The following is a 20,694-nucleotide window of genomic DNA, read 5'->3' on the forward strand; positions in this document are numbered from 1 at the left end:
TGTTGCTCTAAATAAAGATGGCCTAAGCCAAGACCCTGAAAATGAGCTGCAGCATGGTGGCCAAGACCATCCAGAGATTTAACAGGACAGGTTCCACTCAGAACAGACCTCGCCATGGTCAACCAAAAAAGTTGAGTGCACGTGCTCAGCGTCATATCCAATTTGCATGCATGTATCTACCAGGAACAAATATATGTGGTATTTGGTCCTCTTTAGGTTGTACATAAAGAGTTAAAAAAATCAAATACTGTATTTATGGGTGTATAACACGCACAAGAAAAAGACAACTTCTCCTGTGCTCTGGTGTCTGGATCTTCAAAGTGTGATGCCAACAGTTTTAAAAGGTAGTGTCAAAAAAGTCTTGCAGCCCTCCTCAGAATATTGGGTATTCAAATGCTAGAGAAAACAAAACAAGAAAGGAAGGCGCACTGACCTAGTGCATTACCACAGACAATGGCCATTGCCCAAGAAAGGGGTTCTCCCCTGAAACGCATCAGCTGTTTGTGTTGGGGTATTAGTCGATTCACTTGACATCAAATCTGGACGTGTGGATGTTTGGTGTGATGGACCCGACTGTATTGATTATGCCTTTTATCAATACTCGTTTGTGAGTAGCCATTTTGCTATATGTTCTGTTTTTAATAAAGCTCTGTCTATGGTAATGCACTAGGTCAGTGCGCCTTCCTTTCTTGTTTTGTATAACATGCACAGGCATATAACACACACCTTCAATTTAAGAGGGAAGTTTCGGAATTTTTTTTTTTTTTTAATAAACTACTTTGAAGTAAAATAATGATCAGTGGCCATCAATGCAGACTGATTAATGCCCATCTGCAGCCTCAATGCAGCCTAATAAATGCCCATCTGAAGCCTCAATGTACCCTGATCTGTTCCCATCTTCAGCTTCAATACAGCCTGATCTGTGCCCATCTGCAGCTTCAATGCAGCCTGATCTGTGCCCATCTGCAGCCTGATCTTTGCCCAACTGCAGCCTGATCTGCGCCCATCTCTCATCAATGCAGCTGCTTGATTAATGCCCATCTGCAGCTTCACCATCTCTCATAAATGCAGTGCAGGAAACCACCGAGCTGTCACCTCCTGTTTTCTCGGCTTTCAGTTGACAGTCACATACACAGTCCTGCCTCTGCCATCAGCATTGGACCAGCTCCTGTGATAGCCAGAACACTGGTCCAATGCCGGTGACGGAGGCAGGACTGTGTGTGCAAAGTTTGAGCTGAGTGAGAGCCAAGTAAACAGGAGATGATGGCTCAGTGAATTCTGGCAGAGCTCTTCCCCCTCCTTCCCCTCCGGAGTACGCTGTCAGCGTATAACACGCACCCGTGGTTTGCCCCCTATTTTCAGGGGGAAAAGTGTGTGTTATACGCCGATAAATACGGTATTTAAACAGTAGTCTTCCAAATCTTGCTCCCCTATGTTTGTACAACACAAATTTTGCTCTAAACTCTGTGTTCCAAAACATAAAATGCACTTTCAGTGCTCAGAGTACTGATATCTTTGCCTGACAACAATATATTCCTAACTCAAACATCTACTGAGGCACTTTGCAAAATGCAGTTTTCTATTTGCCTTTAGTGCATCAACCCCTTAGGATTCACCCGTGTCTTAAAAGCCGCTCTTTCCCAGTTCCCTGGCCACTTGAGCTATGTCACACTTCTGAGTGTATGAATACCTGCTCCCCACACCGCATCCTATATTTCCTCCCACTGTCTTGTACATCACTGCAAGATGTATAAGCTGGCAGGAGGAACCACTGTGTGGCAGATGGAGCAGGTATTCAACCCACCCAGCGGAGTCAAATACCTATAGCAGCTGAAGATCATTAAAGTGGTGGTGTTTCAAGCCAGAAAGGTAAGTATAGATGTTCTTTTTTTATAGGGCTTCTCTTTTGATGACAGGGTCACTTGAACATGTATATGTATATTTCATCTTGAGCTATTAAACTCCATAAATAACATACTTTTCACAACAAGGGGGCAAAAGAAACAAAGAAAAAAACATGCAAAAAATCTTTAAACTACCTGCTGGACGCAGAAGAATGCATATAATGGTACCGTTTAGCCTAGAAGAAATTATGTACAAAAGTTACTATACAATCATTTTAAAGTAGAATTCCAGGATCGATCTAACTAATCCTAAAACCGCTTCTATCTCCCTTCAAACATCTACAATACATTAACTACCTGTGGAAGAAGGATGCGTATACATACATATTTCCTCTGATCTTGGTGTTCCAGCACTATGGTGTGGTTACTGATTTTATTTGTGATAATATATACTGCTGCTATGGTACAAGGTACAGTGGGGTTTATTTGCTAAAGCTGGAGAGTGCAAAATCAGGCTCACTTCTGCATAGAAACCAATCAGCTTCTAACCTCACCTTGTTAAATTAAGCTTTGGCAATAAAACCTGGAAGCTGATTGGTTTCTATGCAGAAGTGAGCCTGAGTTTGCACTCACCAGCTTTAGTAAATAAACCCCAGTGTCCCTTTAAATACGTAATGTTAAACCCGGCGCTTTCTTAAGGCAATGTGAGTTTGAGATTTTTGTATAACTTGATTGCCCTTATATACAGGATTACATTGTCTTAAAACGGCGTTGGGGTTTAACGCAATACATATTTCCTGCCCACTCTGGCCCAGTCCAGTGATCGGCTGCCCATGTCAGCTAGCAGTGGTTTCAGGAGAGAGGTGGTGGCGTGGACAATGGATGACCCATAGTAAAACTATGGGTAATGTCACTGCTTGGACATTCCAATCGTTGTCTCCTCTACCCAGTACTGGCTAACACAGGGGAAATCACATAACTGGACCGAGTAGTTAGTATAGGGGTTAGAAGGGGTATGGGAGCTGTTTTAGGATTAGATAGATCAATCCCAGAATTCTACCTTAAAGTAAGTGCATGGACAGGTACACAGAATCTATGCAAACAAAAATACAGAAAACTGATTTCTGGTCAATTGGATTATATTCTTACATTAAATATCTCTACCAATATTTATTTTTTTAAGCGGTATTAAACCCTCCCAAAAAATTTAATGTATTACAGCTATAGCTGCGAGCACTGGCCGGTGTATTCTGGCAGGGGGGGCCAGTCCCCCTGTTAGAACACAACAGCACAGTGGGGACATCGCTGTACTAACATCTCATAGTTAGCTCGCAACAGGGGCGGACTGACCATTCGGGCACTCGGGCACTGTCCGAGGGCCCCATGCCACTAAGGGGCCCTATCAGGGTTGCCAGCCTCATAAAACCAGGGACAGTATGTAAAAATCTGTGTTTTTTTAAAAATCCCAAGATTATAGCTGCCCCGACTCTCCAGTACCTTTTCAGTATGTGTACGTGTATTCCGTGCGTGTATATTGTGTGTCTGTGTGTGTATACTGTATGTGTGTGTGTGTATACTGTATGGCCTCATAATCTATTGCCTGGGGGCCCCATAATCTCCTATTGCCCTGGGGGGCCCCTAATATCTTCTCCTATTTCCCGGCGCCCCATAATCTCCTATTGCCCCGTGTCTTATGAGTTGTCAGTCCACCCCTGGCTTGCAAGTTTTGTTTTTCATTCAGCCTGCTGGGTTGAACGGAAAAAAAAATGTACCATGTGTACCAGGCATTCGTCTAAAAGATTTAGATGGACTTGACTAACTGAACTCCACTTTATAAGCAGCTACAAGGAATTATTATTTTCCTTTTGTTAGAAAGGTTTTACAGCAATGCTTAAATGCTAACCATTGTAAGTACCCCTATCAGAGATAGCTTGTCTCAACTCTCTAACTGCCTCTTTGTCTTGGTCTGGTAAATGAAATTGAAAAATAATAGACTGGCTGGATCACCAGGTGAAAATAAAGGAAACATGCCTGAAAAAAGAAACAAATGAAAACCACCACATCTAGGAATTGCTAAGCTGCAATTTAATAAAAATGTTTTGGGCTTAATACCACTTTAATCTTTCTGTTATCCTAATAATCTTACTTTTAATTTGGGCTTAAACATTAGCTTAAACTTAAAGGAAGGCCCATAGACGTGGTGTATCTGGATTTTGCTAAAACATTTGACACAGTTCCCCATAAACGTTTACTGTACAAAATAAGGTCCCTTGGCATGGACCGTAAGGTGAGTACATGGATTAAAAACTGGCTACAAAGGCGAGTTCAGAGGGTGGTGATAAATGGGGAGTACGCTGAATGGTCAGGGGTGGGTAGTGGGGTCCCCAGGGTTCTGTGCTGGGACCAATCCTATTTAATTTGTTTATAAATGACCTGGAGGATGGGGTAAACAGTTCAATCTCTGTATTTGCAGACAATACTAAGCTAAACAGGGCAATAACTTCTCCGCAGGATGTGGAAACCTTGATCTGAACAAATGAATGGGGTGGGCAACTACATGGCAAATGAGGTTCAATGTAGAAAAATGTAAAATAATACATTTGGGTGGCAAAAATAGGAATGCAATCTATACACTGGAGGGAGAACCTCTGGGGGAATCTAGGATGGAAAAAGACCTGGGGGTCCTAGTAGATGATAGGCTCAGCAATGGCATGCAATGCCAAGCTGATGCTAACAAAGCAAACAGAATATTGGCATGCATTAAAAAGGGGATCAACTCCAGAGATAAAACGATAATTCTCCCGCTCTACAAGACTCTGGTCCAGCCGCATCTGGAATATGCTGTCCAGTTCTGGGCCCCAGTCCTCAGGAAGGATGTACTGGAAATGGAGCGAGTACAAAGAAGGGCAACAAAGCTGATAAAGGGTCTGGAGGATATTAGTTATGAGGAAAGGTTGCGAGCACTTATTCTCTCTGGAGAAGAGACACTTGAGAGGGGATATGATTTCAATATACAAATACCATACTGGTGACCCCACAATAGGGATAAAAAAAGGGAGTTTAACAAGACTTGTGGCCACTTATTAAAATTAGAGGAAAAGAGGTTTAACCTTAAACTACGTAGAGGGTTCTTTACTGTAAGAGCAGCAAGCATGTGGATTTCCCTTCCACAGGCGGTGGTCTCAGTGAGGGGCATTGCTAGTTTCAAGAAACTATTAGATAAGCACCTGAACGACCACAACATACAGGGATATACAATGTAATACTGAAATATAATCATACACATAGGTTGGACTTGATGGACTTGTGTCTTTTTTCAACCTCACCTACTATGTAACTATGTAACAACCATTTATCTTCTTTACTAGTGTGCGTTGATTAAGGCTGCAGTGATCAGCACTGATAGGCTGCACTGAGGGGCACTGATGAGGTTGCGCTGATGAGGCAACATTGATGAGCACTGATGAGGTGGCACTGATTGGCACCTATGAGGTGGCACTGATGAGGCAGCACTGTAAACAGTGTGCTGGCAGCCTTGCTGGTTATCGGCAATGCTTTTATTACACAGAGAAAGAAAGGAGCAAGGAAAGGACTGTTGAAAACTGGCAAGTCTGTTTAAATGTGATCAGCTGTGATTGGACACAGCTAATCACACTGAAAGACACAGCAGTCACAGAACGCACCCAATGAGCAGCTCAGGGGGTGTGCTGGAGGCAGGGTTATGAGATTATGTCTATGGACACCCTCTCAGAACTATAGTGCTACACTGTAGCCATCTTTTGGCAATGATCCAACTTCTCCTATCATCTTTTGAAGTTCTTAAAGCAAAAATTCCGCAACATTTTATTAAAATGGCAATGCACAGCACTGAACACATACAGAACATAGATAAAGTAGCACATTTTGACTTGGAGAAGTTAAACTACTAGCTTTATTCTCCTATTAAGGCACTATGTGGCGTATATACTTTGGTGACACACAAAGAGGCACACCGATGGAGTGTGTTTGTAGTATATATATTGTGCATCTAAACCTGGGGGAGTCCCAAAGTGCTCAAAACCAACTTTAAAAAAAAAGTAAAAATAAAATAGGTCATTCTGTATTCATACACAAACTATTCACACTTTTGATGTGCTTCTTTTCAGGCCAACTTCTATCAACATAATTGTGATAAAGTATGCTTACCTGAAACTCAGCTTCCTGGTGACCTTCACTACCCATCCCTGCATAAGCAGTCATCAATTTCTTTCAGTGGAAAGCCCTATGCAGCTTGTTAATTTTTTGATGAACTTCCAGTAAAGAGAACGGTGATTCATCTGCATATGTGCTCGAGGGCCAGGTACATAAATGTGCCTGTGTGGTGAAATGATGGGCAAGTCACACAGTGAAGTTTGCCAAGACTCTGTATTTCAGGTAAGTGCATGGATTGGTAACTTTTACTGTTAAGACAATTGAAACATATAGCGAAGGGGAAGTAAAGTAAACAAAAACAAAACATAAAACTGGAATGGAATGAAGATTCATTTATTGCAATTAATACAATACAAGACTAACATTTTTTATTCATAAACACCCTATGAATAAATATTTTTTTCATTGGCAGCTGATGAGCAAAAGTCACCTACACTTGAATTTGTTTTATTTGTGTAAAGTAGAGAGAAGACCTTAGTGTGTAATGATTTTTACATCAATGCTTGCATTGCTGTGATTTTAAAGTTATGCTTATCTTCCAGTTCTCCTCCTTCCACTCTGTCTATCCTAAATAGCAGACAATTTAACCTATAAAACATATTTCTAAAACCCAGAAAGAGATTCTGAAGGAAGATGGAACCCAGAAGAGCTTGGGACTTAACATACCACAAGAGGAGGACTCTGGTATTTAGTAGTTTAGTCAATAAGCCATGATACTAGTCTTGATCTGCAGCACTGCAACAAATGTGGCTTTAAATGTTGGCCCTGCTATGGAAGATGTTAGAGCAGCAAACTTCTGCATGCTGCTATAACAAGGAGTGTAAAGAAAACAAACTCTGTAAAAGTAAGAAAAAAATTATATTTTGAAGAGTTTTTTGAGAAAAAATATTGTCCAGTTCATCTTCCATGACAACTCATAAACAAGATATTATTCACAAGCTATTGGGTCAGGAAGCTAAGTTTAAGAGTTTAAGATTAAAAAAAACTTGAACCTAGTAGGAGTCCTAATTGCCTTAAGAGACAGGCTTTGGAGAAATCTTTTCAGAATACAAGAGTTATTCAGCCTAGCTGGGCCTTAGTGTGTGTGTGTGTGTGTGTGTGTGTGTGTGTGTGTGTGTTGTAGGGGCAGTGGGGACTCTCAGTTACTCTGTTGCATCCCTAGTATTTATTTAGTAACAACAGCCCATATAGACAACACATGGCTTACACTTGTTTCTAAATTATTGGTCCAAACCCAAATTTTGACAAAGAAATGTTGCTAAGTCCTCCTTGAATGTATCGTTATCATGATCCTTAAAAATAAAACAAGTCCTTTCCAGCTGCCCACACCTACTAGCTCTTCTGCATTGAAGAGAGAATTTTGCTGAAATATATTCTATATTTAACACTTTCAAAATAGTTGGATTCTGCCATCCTCCCTTTATGTGCTGTGGTTTCTTCCATCATTCTCCACGGAATACAGTAATGATGTAGGTTCTACAAAAGGAACCACAGGATGCAGTGTGGGGCCAGATATTTCAGGAAGCTTCTCTTTTAAAGGCAGAGGAGTTTGAAGGTGTGGGCAGTGGGGCAGATTACTAGTAACCATTTGCTTTGAAGGGAGCTGCTGGTTTCAGTAAGTTCAGTTTCTTTTTCAATATTCTTTTTTTGTTAACTACCTTAGAACAATGTTGTGATTACATTCAGTATAGTATAAAAGTATCTCACCTCTGCAAATGTAATTTAATATAACTTCTGTCTTGTTTCCCTGTACTTTTTCTTTTAAAGTCAATATTTTTATTATATACAATATTTATTGTATCAAAATAAAGTGGTACAATGATAGAAACTGAAACAGGTTCAAGCTATCAGTTGGTATCCAATGTTAACATAACAAAAAGGAATCAGGGAAAAGCATTGTACTTTTTCTTTTAAACATTCATTTTTGGGTTTTCTTGGGGAATGAACTGCAAATGAAGACTTAAGCTGATCAGTCATTTGTTTTCCTGGAATCCTCCATGACAACGCCAATATAATTTCCTTTCTGGAATAGACTAGTTATAAGACTTTTTGACCTTGTTCTCTAAAAAACACAAAGGAGGTGTGGTGAGGTATGAAATTTAAACTCTCTGCCTTCCATCCCAACAAGAATGTTGCTGCCATGGATTCCGAAGCCGATTCTTAGTAAAAGCAATTCTTTATTTAAGTAACCATTAGCGTATAGTCAGAAGAAACTTTTCAGGTCAGATAATTTGTAAATGTTTTATATATATGTTTGTTAGGAGTGGGAATAAAATAATCTATTCAAATAAACAATAAATAAATAAACCAGTGAACGTCACTAAACTCTCCCCCAAACAATTAACACCACCACTTTCAGAGCACAAAACGAATAAAAGTCTATTTATACCAGTGAATTCCACAAGAAATGTGTTCCAAAAGAAAACTTCTGTTTTTAATCCTTTCTTCAAAAATCTTGAACATATATTTCTCTATTGCAGTGTGAGATCACCACCCTCCCTCCACCTTAAATCAATTTCACTTACAAAATAGTTTGAAAGGAGGGATGTTTTCTTTTGGAACACATTGGTTTCTTGTGGAATTCACTGCAATACACAGACCTTGAATAATTTCATTTAACTGATATTTATTTGCATCTTTACTTATATATATATTGCACTGAAGGTTGTGGTGCTATTTGTTTTAGAGCACTACTATATTTTTTTAATAATTCACAAAATTTTGTAAATGACTAATACTTTGTTTCCATGTGGAAGTCTATAAGAATTCAGACAAAATCATTATCATCTTCTGAAAGGGAACTTTTCTAATGCCTCCCATATTGAGTTGATGCAATCATGCAGCAATCATGACACACTAAAGGCCAATTTAAACCTTTGCATGACAGTAACAATGCATACGTTGCTGTGTCATAATGTCATTAATTTTAAATGGCACCTCAACTTAACTTTGTTGGTCTTATTTTATATGCGATTTAAATTGTGGATATTGCATATTGAAATTAATACTGGAATTTACTTTATTTGTGAAAACCTTTAATAAAAACTATTGAAACAGAAATGGCACACCAACACAGTAAAGCAGCTCACATGTGTTGCAGTACATCATGACACAGTGCACCATGGTGTGTTTTTATGCATTGCATGTAACACTTTCCATTTTTGGGTTATTTTGGTGCATCACCATTTTTTTTTTTATTAAGCTGCCTTAATGCAATATTTTATTTTATATATTAACTAAAAGAATTGCTGCTGGAAAAGCTGTCATGTGACCCTAAACTTAGACACCAACTTTTCTACTTGCTTAAATCAATTGCAGTTAATTAAAAGAATATAAGTAAACTACATATTGTCAATACATATTAGGAGTTATTCAATTTATTTTATTAGAAAAAAAAAACATTAGAAAATGTCTTAACCTAATGCATTAAAATGTTAAATGCTGGGTTTTATTAATCTTCAGATATAGGAAATATAATATCTAATGCAAGGACAGTAGGAATGAAACATGTAATGTAGCTATAATTTTAATTTTAGAATTTGTTTTCAGACCATGCCCAGTAAAGGTTTATTAAATTAATTAAATTGCATGTGATCTTCTTCTGCATAATAAACCACAATGGTCAAAGCAAAGGATCCTGGGTCTTGAACGTCTGTCTCACATCAGTTTCTTTCATCAAATCAGATACTCTGTGTGTTGAATCCTTGGAATGGAACCATGTATTCTTTAAAACTGCTAAAGAAATAAATAAAAGAGAACAGAGTTGTAATAATTGCATCTAGAAGTTTATCTGTATTATCTGTTGGAAAATAGATACTCCTATTAGGTGATAAGGTGAGCATACTGTGTATTTTTACAAAAATCGATTTGCAAACATTGACGTTGATTTACTAAAGGAGCTTCTCACTATAAAAAAATAATTTTCAGTTTACAAACTGAATTTTTACTTAGCTTAGTGAATGAGATAAAGCAAAGTGAAAATTCAATTTGCAAAGGATACACAATCAAGTGCAAGGAATAATATATATATATATATATATATATATATATATATATATTAGCTCATATGTGATCAGATGATTGCAGTCAGCATAACATATCATTCATTAGTTTAAGTCAATTTTAATTTTGCAAAGTGAATGTTCATGTAGCTTCACTAAGCCAAGAGTAAATTTACTTTGCAAAGTGAAAATGTATTTGAAAGGCTAACATTTTTCACTTCTTTAGCAAATCAACCCCATCAAGTTGGGATATCTGTGTGCAATACATGAACTTAATCCAGATAACATTCTGTAGCAGGGTTATGGGTACCTGCAGCACAGTTTTGTCTGACAGGTTGATAGATTTAACTTCAACCCTAAATCAGAGATAAACTCTTATTAATATGTTAAAAAAAAATGTATAGCAAGCACTGCAATCACATGATTATTTTGGTACTAGTCCCGTAGTCTTTGCCAAAATGTGGATCAGAGTTTGTGTAGAGTCACTGATTGATCAGCTAATTGGTAACCATTACCTCTACCTAGAGAGTAACTTTTTTAGAAGAGACAATAGGATTCAGGCCTTACTGCAAACACTTATTTAAAATAATTAATATTTCAGTGCCTTTTTTTGTATCTTTTTTCACAATCATTCAGCCTAGGTCTTTCTTCCCGGTTCGTAAGCTCTGGTTATGTGATTGGCCATCACAATGACGTCACTCCTGCATATGCGAGCAGGAACCCTCGGTTCTGGTGCAAAGCTCTGAAGGTCCGGGAAGGTATGCCAGACCTTCGGAGCACATGCACCAGTGACATATCTGGCTGCACCCAGGGTGAATATCTCCTAAACGGTGCATGCCTAGGAGATATTCATTTTACTTACAGGTAAGCCTTATTATAGGTTTACCTGTAGGTAAAAATTACCAAGTGGGGTTTACTGCCTCTTTAAAGGACAATTTTTATTACTAAAAATGAAATATGAATTGATTAATGAAGCATTGGTGCTTTCAAAATAAAGACATATTACCAAACCCAATTGACTGGTACCAAAGTCACAAAGTTGTGAACAATTTAAAAGGCAGAGAACTGATGGGAGTGAATTGGAAATGTTAATATTACTGACTAAAGTGAACCTATAAAGGATCCCATGACAAGATGGTTGCTACTTTCATATATAACTGATCTTCCAATGCATTGACTTTTTTGTTGTTGTAAATTACAATGACCAAATATTTAAAGGGGTTGTAAAGGTAAATTTTTTATTTTCTACATAGCTTCCTTTAAGCTAGTGCATTGTTGGTTCACTTATCTTTTCCTTCGATTTCCCTTCTAAATGTTTTTTTTTCTTTGTTTTCTTTGTCTGAATTTCTCACTTCCTGTTCCTCCTCAGTAAGCTGTTCAGTAAGCTGTTCTGGCTGACTAACCACCAGCTCGAATGATGGTGAGAAGTTTACTGAGGAGAAACAGGAAGTGAGATATTCAGACAAAGCAAAAAAACATTTAGAAGGGAAATCAAAGGAAAAGGTAAATGCACTAGCTCAAAGGAACCTATGTAGAAAATAAAAAAATTACCTTTACAACCCCTTTAAATACCTATTCAAATGTCATAATCCTTTATAGTCATTTAATTTTCTCTGTAGGGACAGTTTAAAGCTCAAGTTCCTCCGATTGTGATGACTGGTAGAATTGAATGGTCTATTAGTTTTCTTGGGAACCCTAAAAGGGTAAATATTTCCCATAAATACCCTTCTACACATAACCCCCTTCTGTTTCCTAAATAATGTCCCTAGGTTACAAACATCCGACTTACAAACGACTCCTACTTACAAATAGAGGGAGATAACAGGAAGAGAGAGCAAATCTACCTCTAGGAAGGGAAATTCTCTCCTGCAAGAGTTATTATTGGACAAAGGTGTCTCTATACTGGAGATGTATCACCAATCCTTGTTTCCACAATAACCCAAAATGTTCAAAATCCAATAGTCACAGGGACAGAAAGTGAGGTGAAATCTTCTGAACAGGGGCACAGCCAGCAAAACAAATGTTACAGTGGTGTTAACCCTTCCCTATGCTATTCAAAAAACATAAAAATTATATTTTTGGCTGGAGCTACACTTAAAAAATTAAACTTAAGAACAATCCTACAGACCCTATCTTGTTTGTAACTCGGGGACTACCTGTGATGTGATTTATCTACAATACATAAAATCATAAAAATGCTTTATTTAAAGAATTATATGCAATATTTTGTTAACATTTTATATTATTATGCATGCTAATGTGTAAATGCATAAAAGATATAATACATTGAACTTTCCATTATATACTCAAATATGCAAATCCCTTAGTTATTTTATAGCTTGCGTATATTAGGGTAAACAGTAGTAATACATCCTATTTTAACACATTTTCAACATCTTCACTGTTTATGTTTACAGAGTCTTTTCACTGATCTATACGCCTATCATTTACTGAACTTTCCTTCTGTTATTTTTCACCATAACAGAATCAATTTGGTTCATCTACTAAAGGGGTGGCAACTGTTCACTTAGCAAAGTAAATGCTCACCTTTTTTAGTGAATGAGGTAGAGATTTCTTCACTTCAATCATTCAACCATGTGCCAGCTCAAATCCATTTTTTTTCCATTTTCCTTGCACAAGATTGGATATTGAAAGTGAACATACATTTTGCTATGGGAAGAGTCTCTACACCTTTAGTAAATCAACCCTTCTGAAAGAGAAGGAGAATGTCGTATAAGCCATTGCAATCTACTGAGAAAACTGAGTAACATGCAGGATTATATTACATGAATCTTCTTCATTTTATGTTAAAATCTCAATGCATTCAAATCAGGGAAGTGCACACTAGGGAGAACATCTGTTTCTACCAGGGCTCCTAATAACTATTGGCATTATACTGACAGCCACTGCCAGATAAGGTCACAAGTTCAGACTATGTATTCAGCCTGTGAAGGGTATGTGGAAAGGTTACATAGGGCAGCACGATTTTATTTGGTGGCCTTCTTTGTTTTATTCTCCTAAGATATGTCTATTACTTACATACCAGTGTCTCTGGGGAATATAAAATATAAGGTAGTTTACTTTTAGCACATATAGAACATATTTATGTATATTACTTGCAGTTTTTAGACTTGTGATGCTTAGATGATTGTAGTTACAGGGAAATTGGACCATGGTCCTGTGGGCAAAAATAAATTCCCTGAAATTAAATTGTAATTATTTCAAAATTGTTTACTAACCCATGATCAACATACTGTATCTCCAGTATTCCTTCACGTTATAATACATATTTTATTTGGAATATATAGAGCATAACATACATATATACAATGTGATAAATAAGAGGAGTGTAATAATTTGCAGATGTCAGTGGGTGTTTAAGAGCCCGTCTGTGCTTTGTCTGTATAACAATGCCATTTAGTACTGAAGAATCCATCTAACTGCTTGGTATGATTGAACCCTAAGAGCAGCAGTCTTGGTGTATGGATTTGTTTTTGGCTGTTTTGCCAAGTGCAGTGCAAAGCATCTCAGTGAAATTTTAAGCAACCAGGATCTACTTTATCACTCCTACATGGATGACATCCAACTCTACCTACGTATCACCAACAAAAAAGACCAATACCAAGCACTGGAAAACTGTCTCTCATTGATCGATGATTGGATGATGGAGAGCTCCCTTAAACTCAACGGATCCAAAACAGAACTCTTTGACTCAAACGTGACGATGGATGCACAAATAGGATCAGTAGTCAGCGGATCCCACTACCTTCTTCACCTACTGCATAGACTCACCCCTTTCATCCTGGAAAGAGATACAGCAGCAGTAGTTGGAACAATCATCAATTCCCGACTCGACTACACAAATTCCCTCTACCTAGGACTTCCAAAATACCAAATTTACCATCTACAAACCGTCCACCCCATCCCTGAGGACCCTCCATTGGCTAGCCGTGAAGGATCAAGTTACATTCAAGACCCTCTGCCTCACTCACAAATGTACACAAGGAAAAGCCCCGCAATATCTCTGTGACAAAATAAAGCACTACACCCCAGGTCATACTCTTCGGTCAACTAACCAGAACCTCTTCCACATCCCCAAGACGCGTTACAAATTAAAGGCAAATGAAGGTTTGCAGTACAAGACCACGGTTATGGAATGCTCTACCTGCGGACATCCGCTCGGAGGAAAACTATCTGGCCTTCAGGAAGAAGCTCAAGACCCATCTCTTCTGAAAACCCAGATAGACACTGGCAGGAAAAATGCCCTGAGGTGATTTAGTTTGCATATGTAGCGCTATACAAGTTATTCATTCATTCATTCATTCATTCATTCAGATCTTTTGTACTACTTTTGCACAACTGACAATGTCCCAATGTAGGCGGAGCTCAATTGGCCTTTTAAAGGTTAAATGCCCCTGCCAGAAGTAGGATGGGCTGGCTCTCCAAACTTTATATAAATCAATTGTGGCTAATATTGCCTAAAGCATTCCAAGATATGAACATTTGAATGTGCTAAATGCTTTCATAGGAGTCTTAGGCCCCTTTCACATGAGGTGGATTCGTACAAGTGGAACCCACCTGCTCAGCACAGGAATCTCTCCATTGATCCCCTCTGATTCCTGCAGGCGGAATAACAAGTCCGTCTCTGCTCTGCATGTCCATTTCCATTCGATTGTCATCCAATCCGCTGTCTGTTTTCACTGGATTTTGTCAGATTGGATGCTCGGCGGGTGTCAGCGGACTCATGTCAACACCCCATAGAGGACAATGGGTGGTCCTATCGGGTCCGCCTTAAAAACTGACAGGCGGACCCAATCGATCCGACCATGTGAAAGGGGCCTTATAGATGAGGGAACATGTTGTGCTCTTCTTGTTCATGGGGCCAGAGTTTTTTTTACAGCAGTCCAAATAAATTACAGACAGCTCAAACATTTTCATAAAAACATCTCAATGACAATATTACACTGTAGTTACATAGTTAAAAAAAATAAAACACAAAACCGTCTTATTCAACCCATAGTAAGAAATAAAAATAGAAAACCTCCATACACAGAAACCTATAACCTCTGTTGATCCAGAGGAAGGGAAAAAAACCTTACAAAGCATGATCCAATTTGCTCTGATGGGGAAGAAATTCCTTCCTGATCTTCTGAAGGCAATTCCCGATATTCCCCTGGATAAACAATCTCTGGTATTATTACATCAAATCAATATTATTAAAAACACTGAACTATTTCTCAAGGGATTCTATTCCACATTTTCACAGCTCTTATTGTGAAAAAGCCTTTTCATATGTGAAGGTTAGAGTGTATCTATGGTCAAAATGTAAAATCATATATTCATTTCTACTGTGTATTTCAATTATTTTCTACTCCTAATAATAACATGAACAATCTTAATCTTCGGAAATGTACGTTGTGGTGATCCCCACACATTTACTTCCTTAAATTATGTGACACCTATTATTCACTATGCCCTTAGGTATTCACATAGCCTGTCTGCACTCTGAACTACAGTGGTGCTGAGAGGAGGAATCCCAGGAGGTGGAGTCAGTACAAGAATCACTGCTTGAAGGCAGCGAGGTACCATGAGTACCTTAGAAAATGCAAGTAAACAGCAGAGAAGCTGAAAAGCATACAGGGAATCCAGGAAGTTGTGTAAAGAGATGACCAGCAGACAGGCAGCACTCACAACATGAAAGGAGTTTTTTCAAGGAAGCTTACAATGGATTGTCAAATACAGTATAACTATTATTTGTATTGTTATTACAATGCTAATGTTATAAAAATAAAAGTGCATGCCGTGACCATAGATTTCTGTAAATCTCTTTTCTTCCAGACGTGGAGAGTCACCCTTGGTCTTTATAATGACCTTAAAGTGAATAACTTTGCACCAAGCTCACTGTATGATCCACTTATGTATTCATACATGATGATAATATCCCTCCTTAATTACCATAATGACTGTATAGTTCACAGCTATCTATAATTTAACAATAATGCTGTATTAGTAATGCAACTGTGTTATGATGATGATGAGCATTATTATTATTATTTTAATGGTTTAACCGTTTTGTGTGATTGTATTGACATGCAAGCAAGTTTGGCATGATACGCTAGAATTCTATAATACATAAAGAGTACTATCCAGCATTTGTGAAGCCAATAGACTGTAAATATTCAAGCCTGCCTCAGATTAACTTGTCATTAGAATTGATTGTATTAACAGCTTAAGTAAGCTTGCAATTATTATAGGCAATCTGTACATTTTTTGGACAATAAGCAACCCTTTGTGCAACTTGGTTCCTACTATTGCATGGTCTTCCATAGTTGTAGCCATGCCTTTCTTAGAAAAGCCTGTAATATATATATATATATATATATATATATATATATATATATATATATATATATATATATATTATGTAAAGTATTGTTATATGTACCAAAATGCTTATACATATGTACTAAAATGCTTATACATTAATTAAATCAGGAACTTTAAGTTTTTATCACATTAATTTTACAATTCAAATTTAATCCACGCACATGTACTGCTTTCTTGTTTATTTACTTCAGGTAAAACATTTGTCTGAAACACAAAGTTGGCAGTACACAGAAAAGTATTAAAAAAAACAATGCTTAGACTAACAGTCAATATAGGTTCAGAAATTGCCACAAGATTTCATATGGTTGGAGACATATGTTATGAAATAAATTGGCAAATAAAGCTAAGTGTGTGAATTCCTAATGATTCCGAATGGATAATATATGCAACTGGCTTATCCTTTATACACGTTCATGACACCTGCAATCTGCTGGTACAGATTTGAATTATGATAATATCTGCAAAGAACATTTAGGGTTTTGTAACAATCAAGGTAAAATAAAGAAACAAGGAAAGCTATTTGTTTTAACTATTTGGTATCCTATACAATATGCAACTCAAACTGGTCTTTAAAGAATGTTTATGCTTCATGCAATATTTTAAACCCTTCTCCTGGTTCATAAGGGGCATGGATTGCCTTGCCTATACATACAGCTATTCTATGGCAACAAGCAAACTCTCAATTTTTTGGAGTGTGCAGATATCTTTGCTCCTAGAAACCTATTGTGGTAGCAATTTGGCTGTACACAGAGCACATAGCCATATCTCCTGTGCTAATAAGCACCCATTTTTGTCTTAATGGTATAATACCTTACCTATCATTCCATGTCTCCCCTCTGGTTCCCCATTTCCCAGTAATCAGACATGACCATCCTTCTTATGTCCTCATCTCAGCATGGCTGCCTTTCTGAGCCGTCCATCTGCTTTTATTTACACATAAACAGGAAGCCACACCCTGGAGGATTTGCCTCCAACAGCTAATCCCCTCCTACACAGTTTGTGACCTCACAGGAAATGAACAACACAGGATGTGAATGACCATATAAGGACATGACACAGAGTAAATGAATTTCTACAATAACCAATGAACGATAACTACAATTCCGCTGATGCAAATCCTTCTCTCTGGAACAATGCATACCTGGATTTTGCTACCCTTCCTTGTAGATGGAAGGCTATTAGCAGGTGCACGCTGCGCATCTCGACATGTGCTGATCAGACACAGCAGAGACAATGAGCATACATTCACCCATAACCAATTCTTGCAGAGCAAACATATCCCCTCAGACGATAGTCTGTGAAATGCACAGGGGCCCTTTCGCTGGTGGATATACCCCCACTCTGCAAACAACGGATCTTCATCCAGCATCAGTCTTCCCCAGGCCGCTCTTTAGAGTGGCCTGCGGGAGTGTTAACACTGGGAGACTCTTATGACAATACATTAAAATACATCTTATGAAATTTCTACAACACTATTTACGGCTGATTTTCCTATTTAAAGAAAAGCTATCTAACAGAAGTCATTCTGCTAGGACCTCCCTTGATCCTTTCAGACTACCAGTAGAAAAGGTTGGGTCCAGTTTTGTTGCTATGTTTTTCAGCTGGCTCTAAGCTGAACCAATCCCCTTTTAAAACACTTCAAATGTCACCAAATCTGATATTGATGGTTTCAATAATATCTTTGTAAATAGCTAGCTTTATCTATTTTGAGCAATGATAATTTGTGCCACGTTGGAAATGATCAGTCTTTGTTAGCCAATTTAGACAAACCAGAACTGGCCATTGCAGTTCTTAACCACTTTCAGACCGGACCATTTTGCTGGTAAATGACCAGAGGTCTTTTTACACTTTGGCACTGCGCTGCTTTAACTGGTAATTGCGCGGTCATGCAATGTTGTACCCAAACAAAATTTGCGTCCTTTTCTTCCCACAAATAGAGCTTTCTTTTGATGGTATTTGATTGCCTCTGCGATTTTTATTTTTTGCGATATAAACGTAAAAAGACCGCAAATTTTGAAAAAAAATGATATTTTCTACTTTTTGTTATTAGAAAAATCCAATAAACTCAATTTTAGTCATACATTTAGGCCAAAATGTATTCAGCCACATGTCTTTGGTAAAAAAAAAGTCAATAATTGTATATTTATTGGTTTGCGCAAAAGTTGTCACATCTACAAACTAAGGTACGTTTTCTGGAATTTACGCAGCTTTTAGTTTACGACTGCCTATCTCATTTCTTGAGGTGCTAAAATGACAGGGCAGTACAAAACCCCCCCAAATGACCCCATTTTGGAAAGTAGACCCCCTAAGGAAATTGATAAGAGGCATGTTGAGCCCATTGAATATTTTATTTTTTTGCCTCAAGCGATTGAATAATGACAAAAAAAAAATTTTTTTTTTTTTTTTACACAAAGTTGTCACTAAATGATATATTGCTCACACATGCTATGGGCGTATGTGAAATGACACCCCAAAATAAATTCTGCTGCTTCTCCTGAGTACGGGGATACCACATATGTGGGACTTTTTGGGAGCCTAGCCGCGTACAGGGCCCCGAAAACCAAGCACCGCCTTCAGGCTTTCTAAGGGCGTAAATTTTTGATTTCACGCCTCACTACCTATTACAGTTTTGAAGGCCATAAAATGCCAAGATGGCACAAAACCCCCACAAATGACCCCATTTTAGAAAGTAGACACCCCAAGCTATTTGCTGAGAGGCATGTTGAGTCCATGGAATATTTTATATTTTGCCACAAGTTGCGGGAAAATTACAAACTTTTTTTTTTTTTTTTTTTTTTTCACAAAGTTGTCACTAAATGATATATTGCTCATGCATGCCATGGGCATATGTGAAATGACACCCCAAAATAAATTCTGCTGCTTCTCCTGAGTACGGGGATACCACATATGTGGGACTTTTTGGGAGCCTAGCCGCGTACGGGGCCCCGAAAACCAAGCACCGCCTTCAGGCTTTCTAAGGGCGTAATTTTTTGAGTTCACTTCTCACTACCTATTACAGTTTTGAAGGCCATAAAATGCCAAGATGGCACAAAACCCCCACAAATGACCCCATTTTAGAAAGTAGACACCCCAAGCTATTTGCTGAGAGGCATGTTGAGTCCATGGAATATTTTATATTTTGCCACAAGTTGCGGGAAAATTACAAACTTTTTTTTTTTTTCACAAAGTTGTCACTAAATGATATATTGCTCACGCATGCCATGGGCATATGTGAAATGACACCCCAAAATAAATTCTGCTGCTTCTCCTGAGTACGGGGATACCACATATGTGGGACTTTTTGGGAGCCTAGCCGCGTACGGGGCCCCAAAAACCAAGCACCGCCTTCAGGCTTTCTAAGGGCGTTACAGTTTTGAAGGCCATAAAATGCCAAGATGGCACAAACCCCCCCCCCCAAATGACCCCATTTTAGAAAGTAGACACCCCTAAATTTAGGGGTACACTAGTGAGACTAGGTAATAAATGGCGGGTGCCCTGAAACTATAAAAAAATAACTAACCAACCAGCGTCACCTGTAACAGTTATATGGTGATCACTGGTGAAAGGGTTAACTAGGGGGCAATCAGGGGGCTTTATGCGGTAGTATATGGGGGTCCCTGGCGCTATAAAAAGCTGCGGCGAACCTAAATACCTACCTGCCTAACTAGCGTCACCTGTGACACTAATACAGCGATCAGAAAAACGATCGCTTATTAGGCTGGGTTCACACTGGAGCGATGCGGGAACGCCACGAATGCGCGGCGGGTTCCCGCATCGCATGCCTCCCGGCGGCAGTTCACACTGCCCTATGCGAACTGCTGGGAGTGTCAGTGAAATGTTAATGACACCCCCAGATCAGTTCGCATATCGCAGTGCGATCTGCAAACTTGGATCGCATGGTGTGAACACCCATGCGATCCGATTCTGCTGCGGACCAAAAAAAGGGTCCCGTGCGAGTTTGCGGCGGGTGCGGCGGGTGCGACACGAATTCAGCCATACTATCTGTATAGCTGAACTCGAATCGCACAGAGATCGGATGTGATTTGCACTGCAGTGCGGTGCGAATCACATCCGTTCTCATAAACCGCTGCAATGTGAACCCAGCCTTAGTGACACTGGCGACGGGGGGTGATCACGGGGTTAAACCTTTATTGGGGGGGTTAGGGGGGTACCTTAGAACTAAAGGGGGCTAACCCTAACTGCCCTAACAGTTATTAGTCACAAATGACACCTGCCGGGTGATCAGGGGGTTAAACCTTTATTAGGTAATA

At 38.7% G+C, this 20,694-nt stretch overlaps 1 protein-coding gene across 2 annotated transcripts in view; it reads right to left on the reverse strand.

Annotated features, from left to right (window-relative positions):
- Window positions 1-6,352: 6,352 nt before the first annotated feature.
- The window catches only part of SAMD5 (sterile alpha motif domain containing 5), a 45,563-nt gene continuing 31,221 nt past the window's right edge, over window positions 6,353-20,694 (reverse strand). Inside the window, exon 2 of one of the 2 annotated variants that reach the window (XM_077486699.1) lies at window positions 6,353-9,767. In XM_077486699.1, coding sequence (XP_077342825.1) covers window positions 9,762-9,767 — 6 coding nt within the window. In that variant the 3' untranslated portion in view covers window positions 6,353-9,761. Of the gene's footprint in view, window positions 9,771-20,694 lie in introns of both variants that reach the window. The other variant, XM_077486698.1, reaches the window with a different exon arrangement.

The sequence above is a fragment of the Lithobates pipiens genome, unplaced genomic scaffold, assembly GCF_037356315.1.
Source record: "Lithobates pipiens isolate NorthernLeopardFrog02 unplaced genomic scaffold, aLitPip1_a1.2 Scaffold_18, whole genome shotgun sequence".
NCBI lineage: Eukaryota > Metazoa > Chordata > Amphibia > Anura > Ranidae > Lithobates > Lithobates pipiens.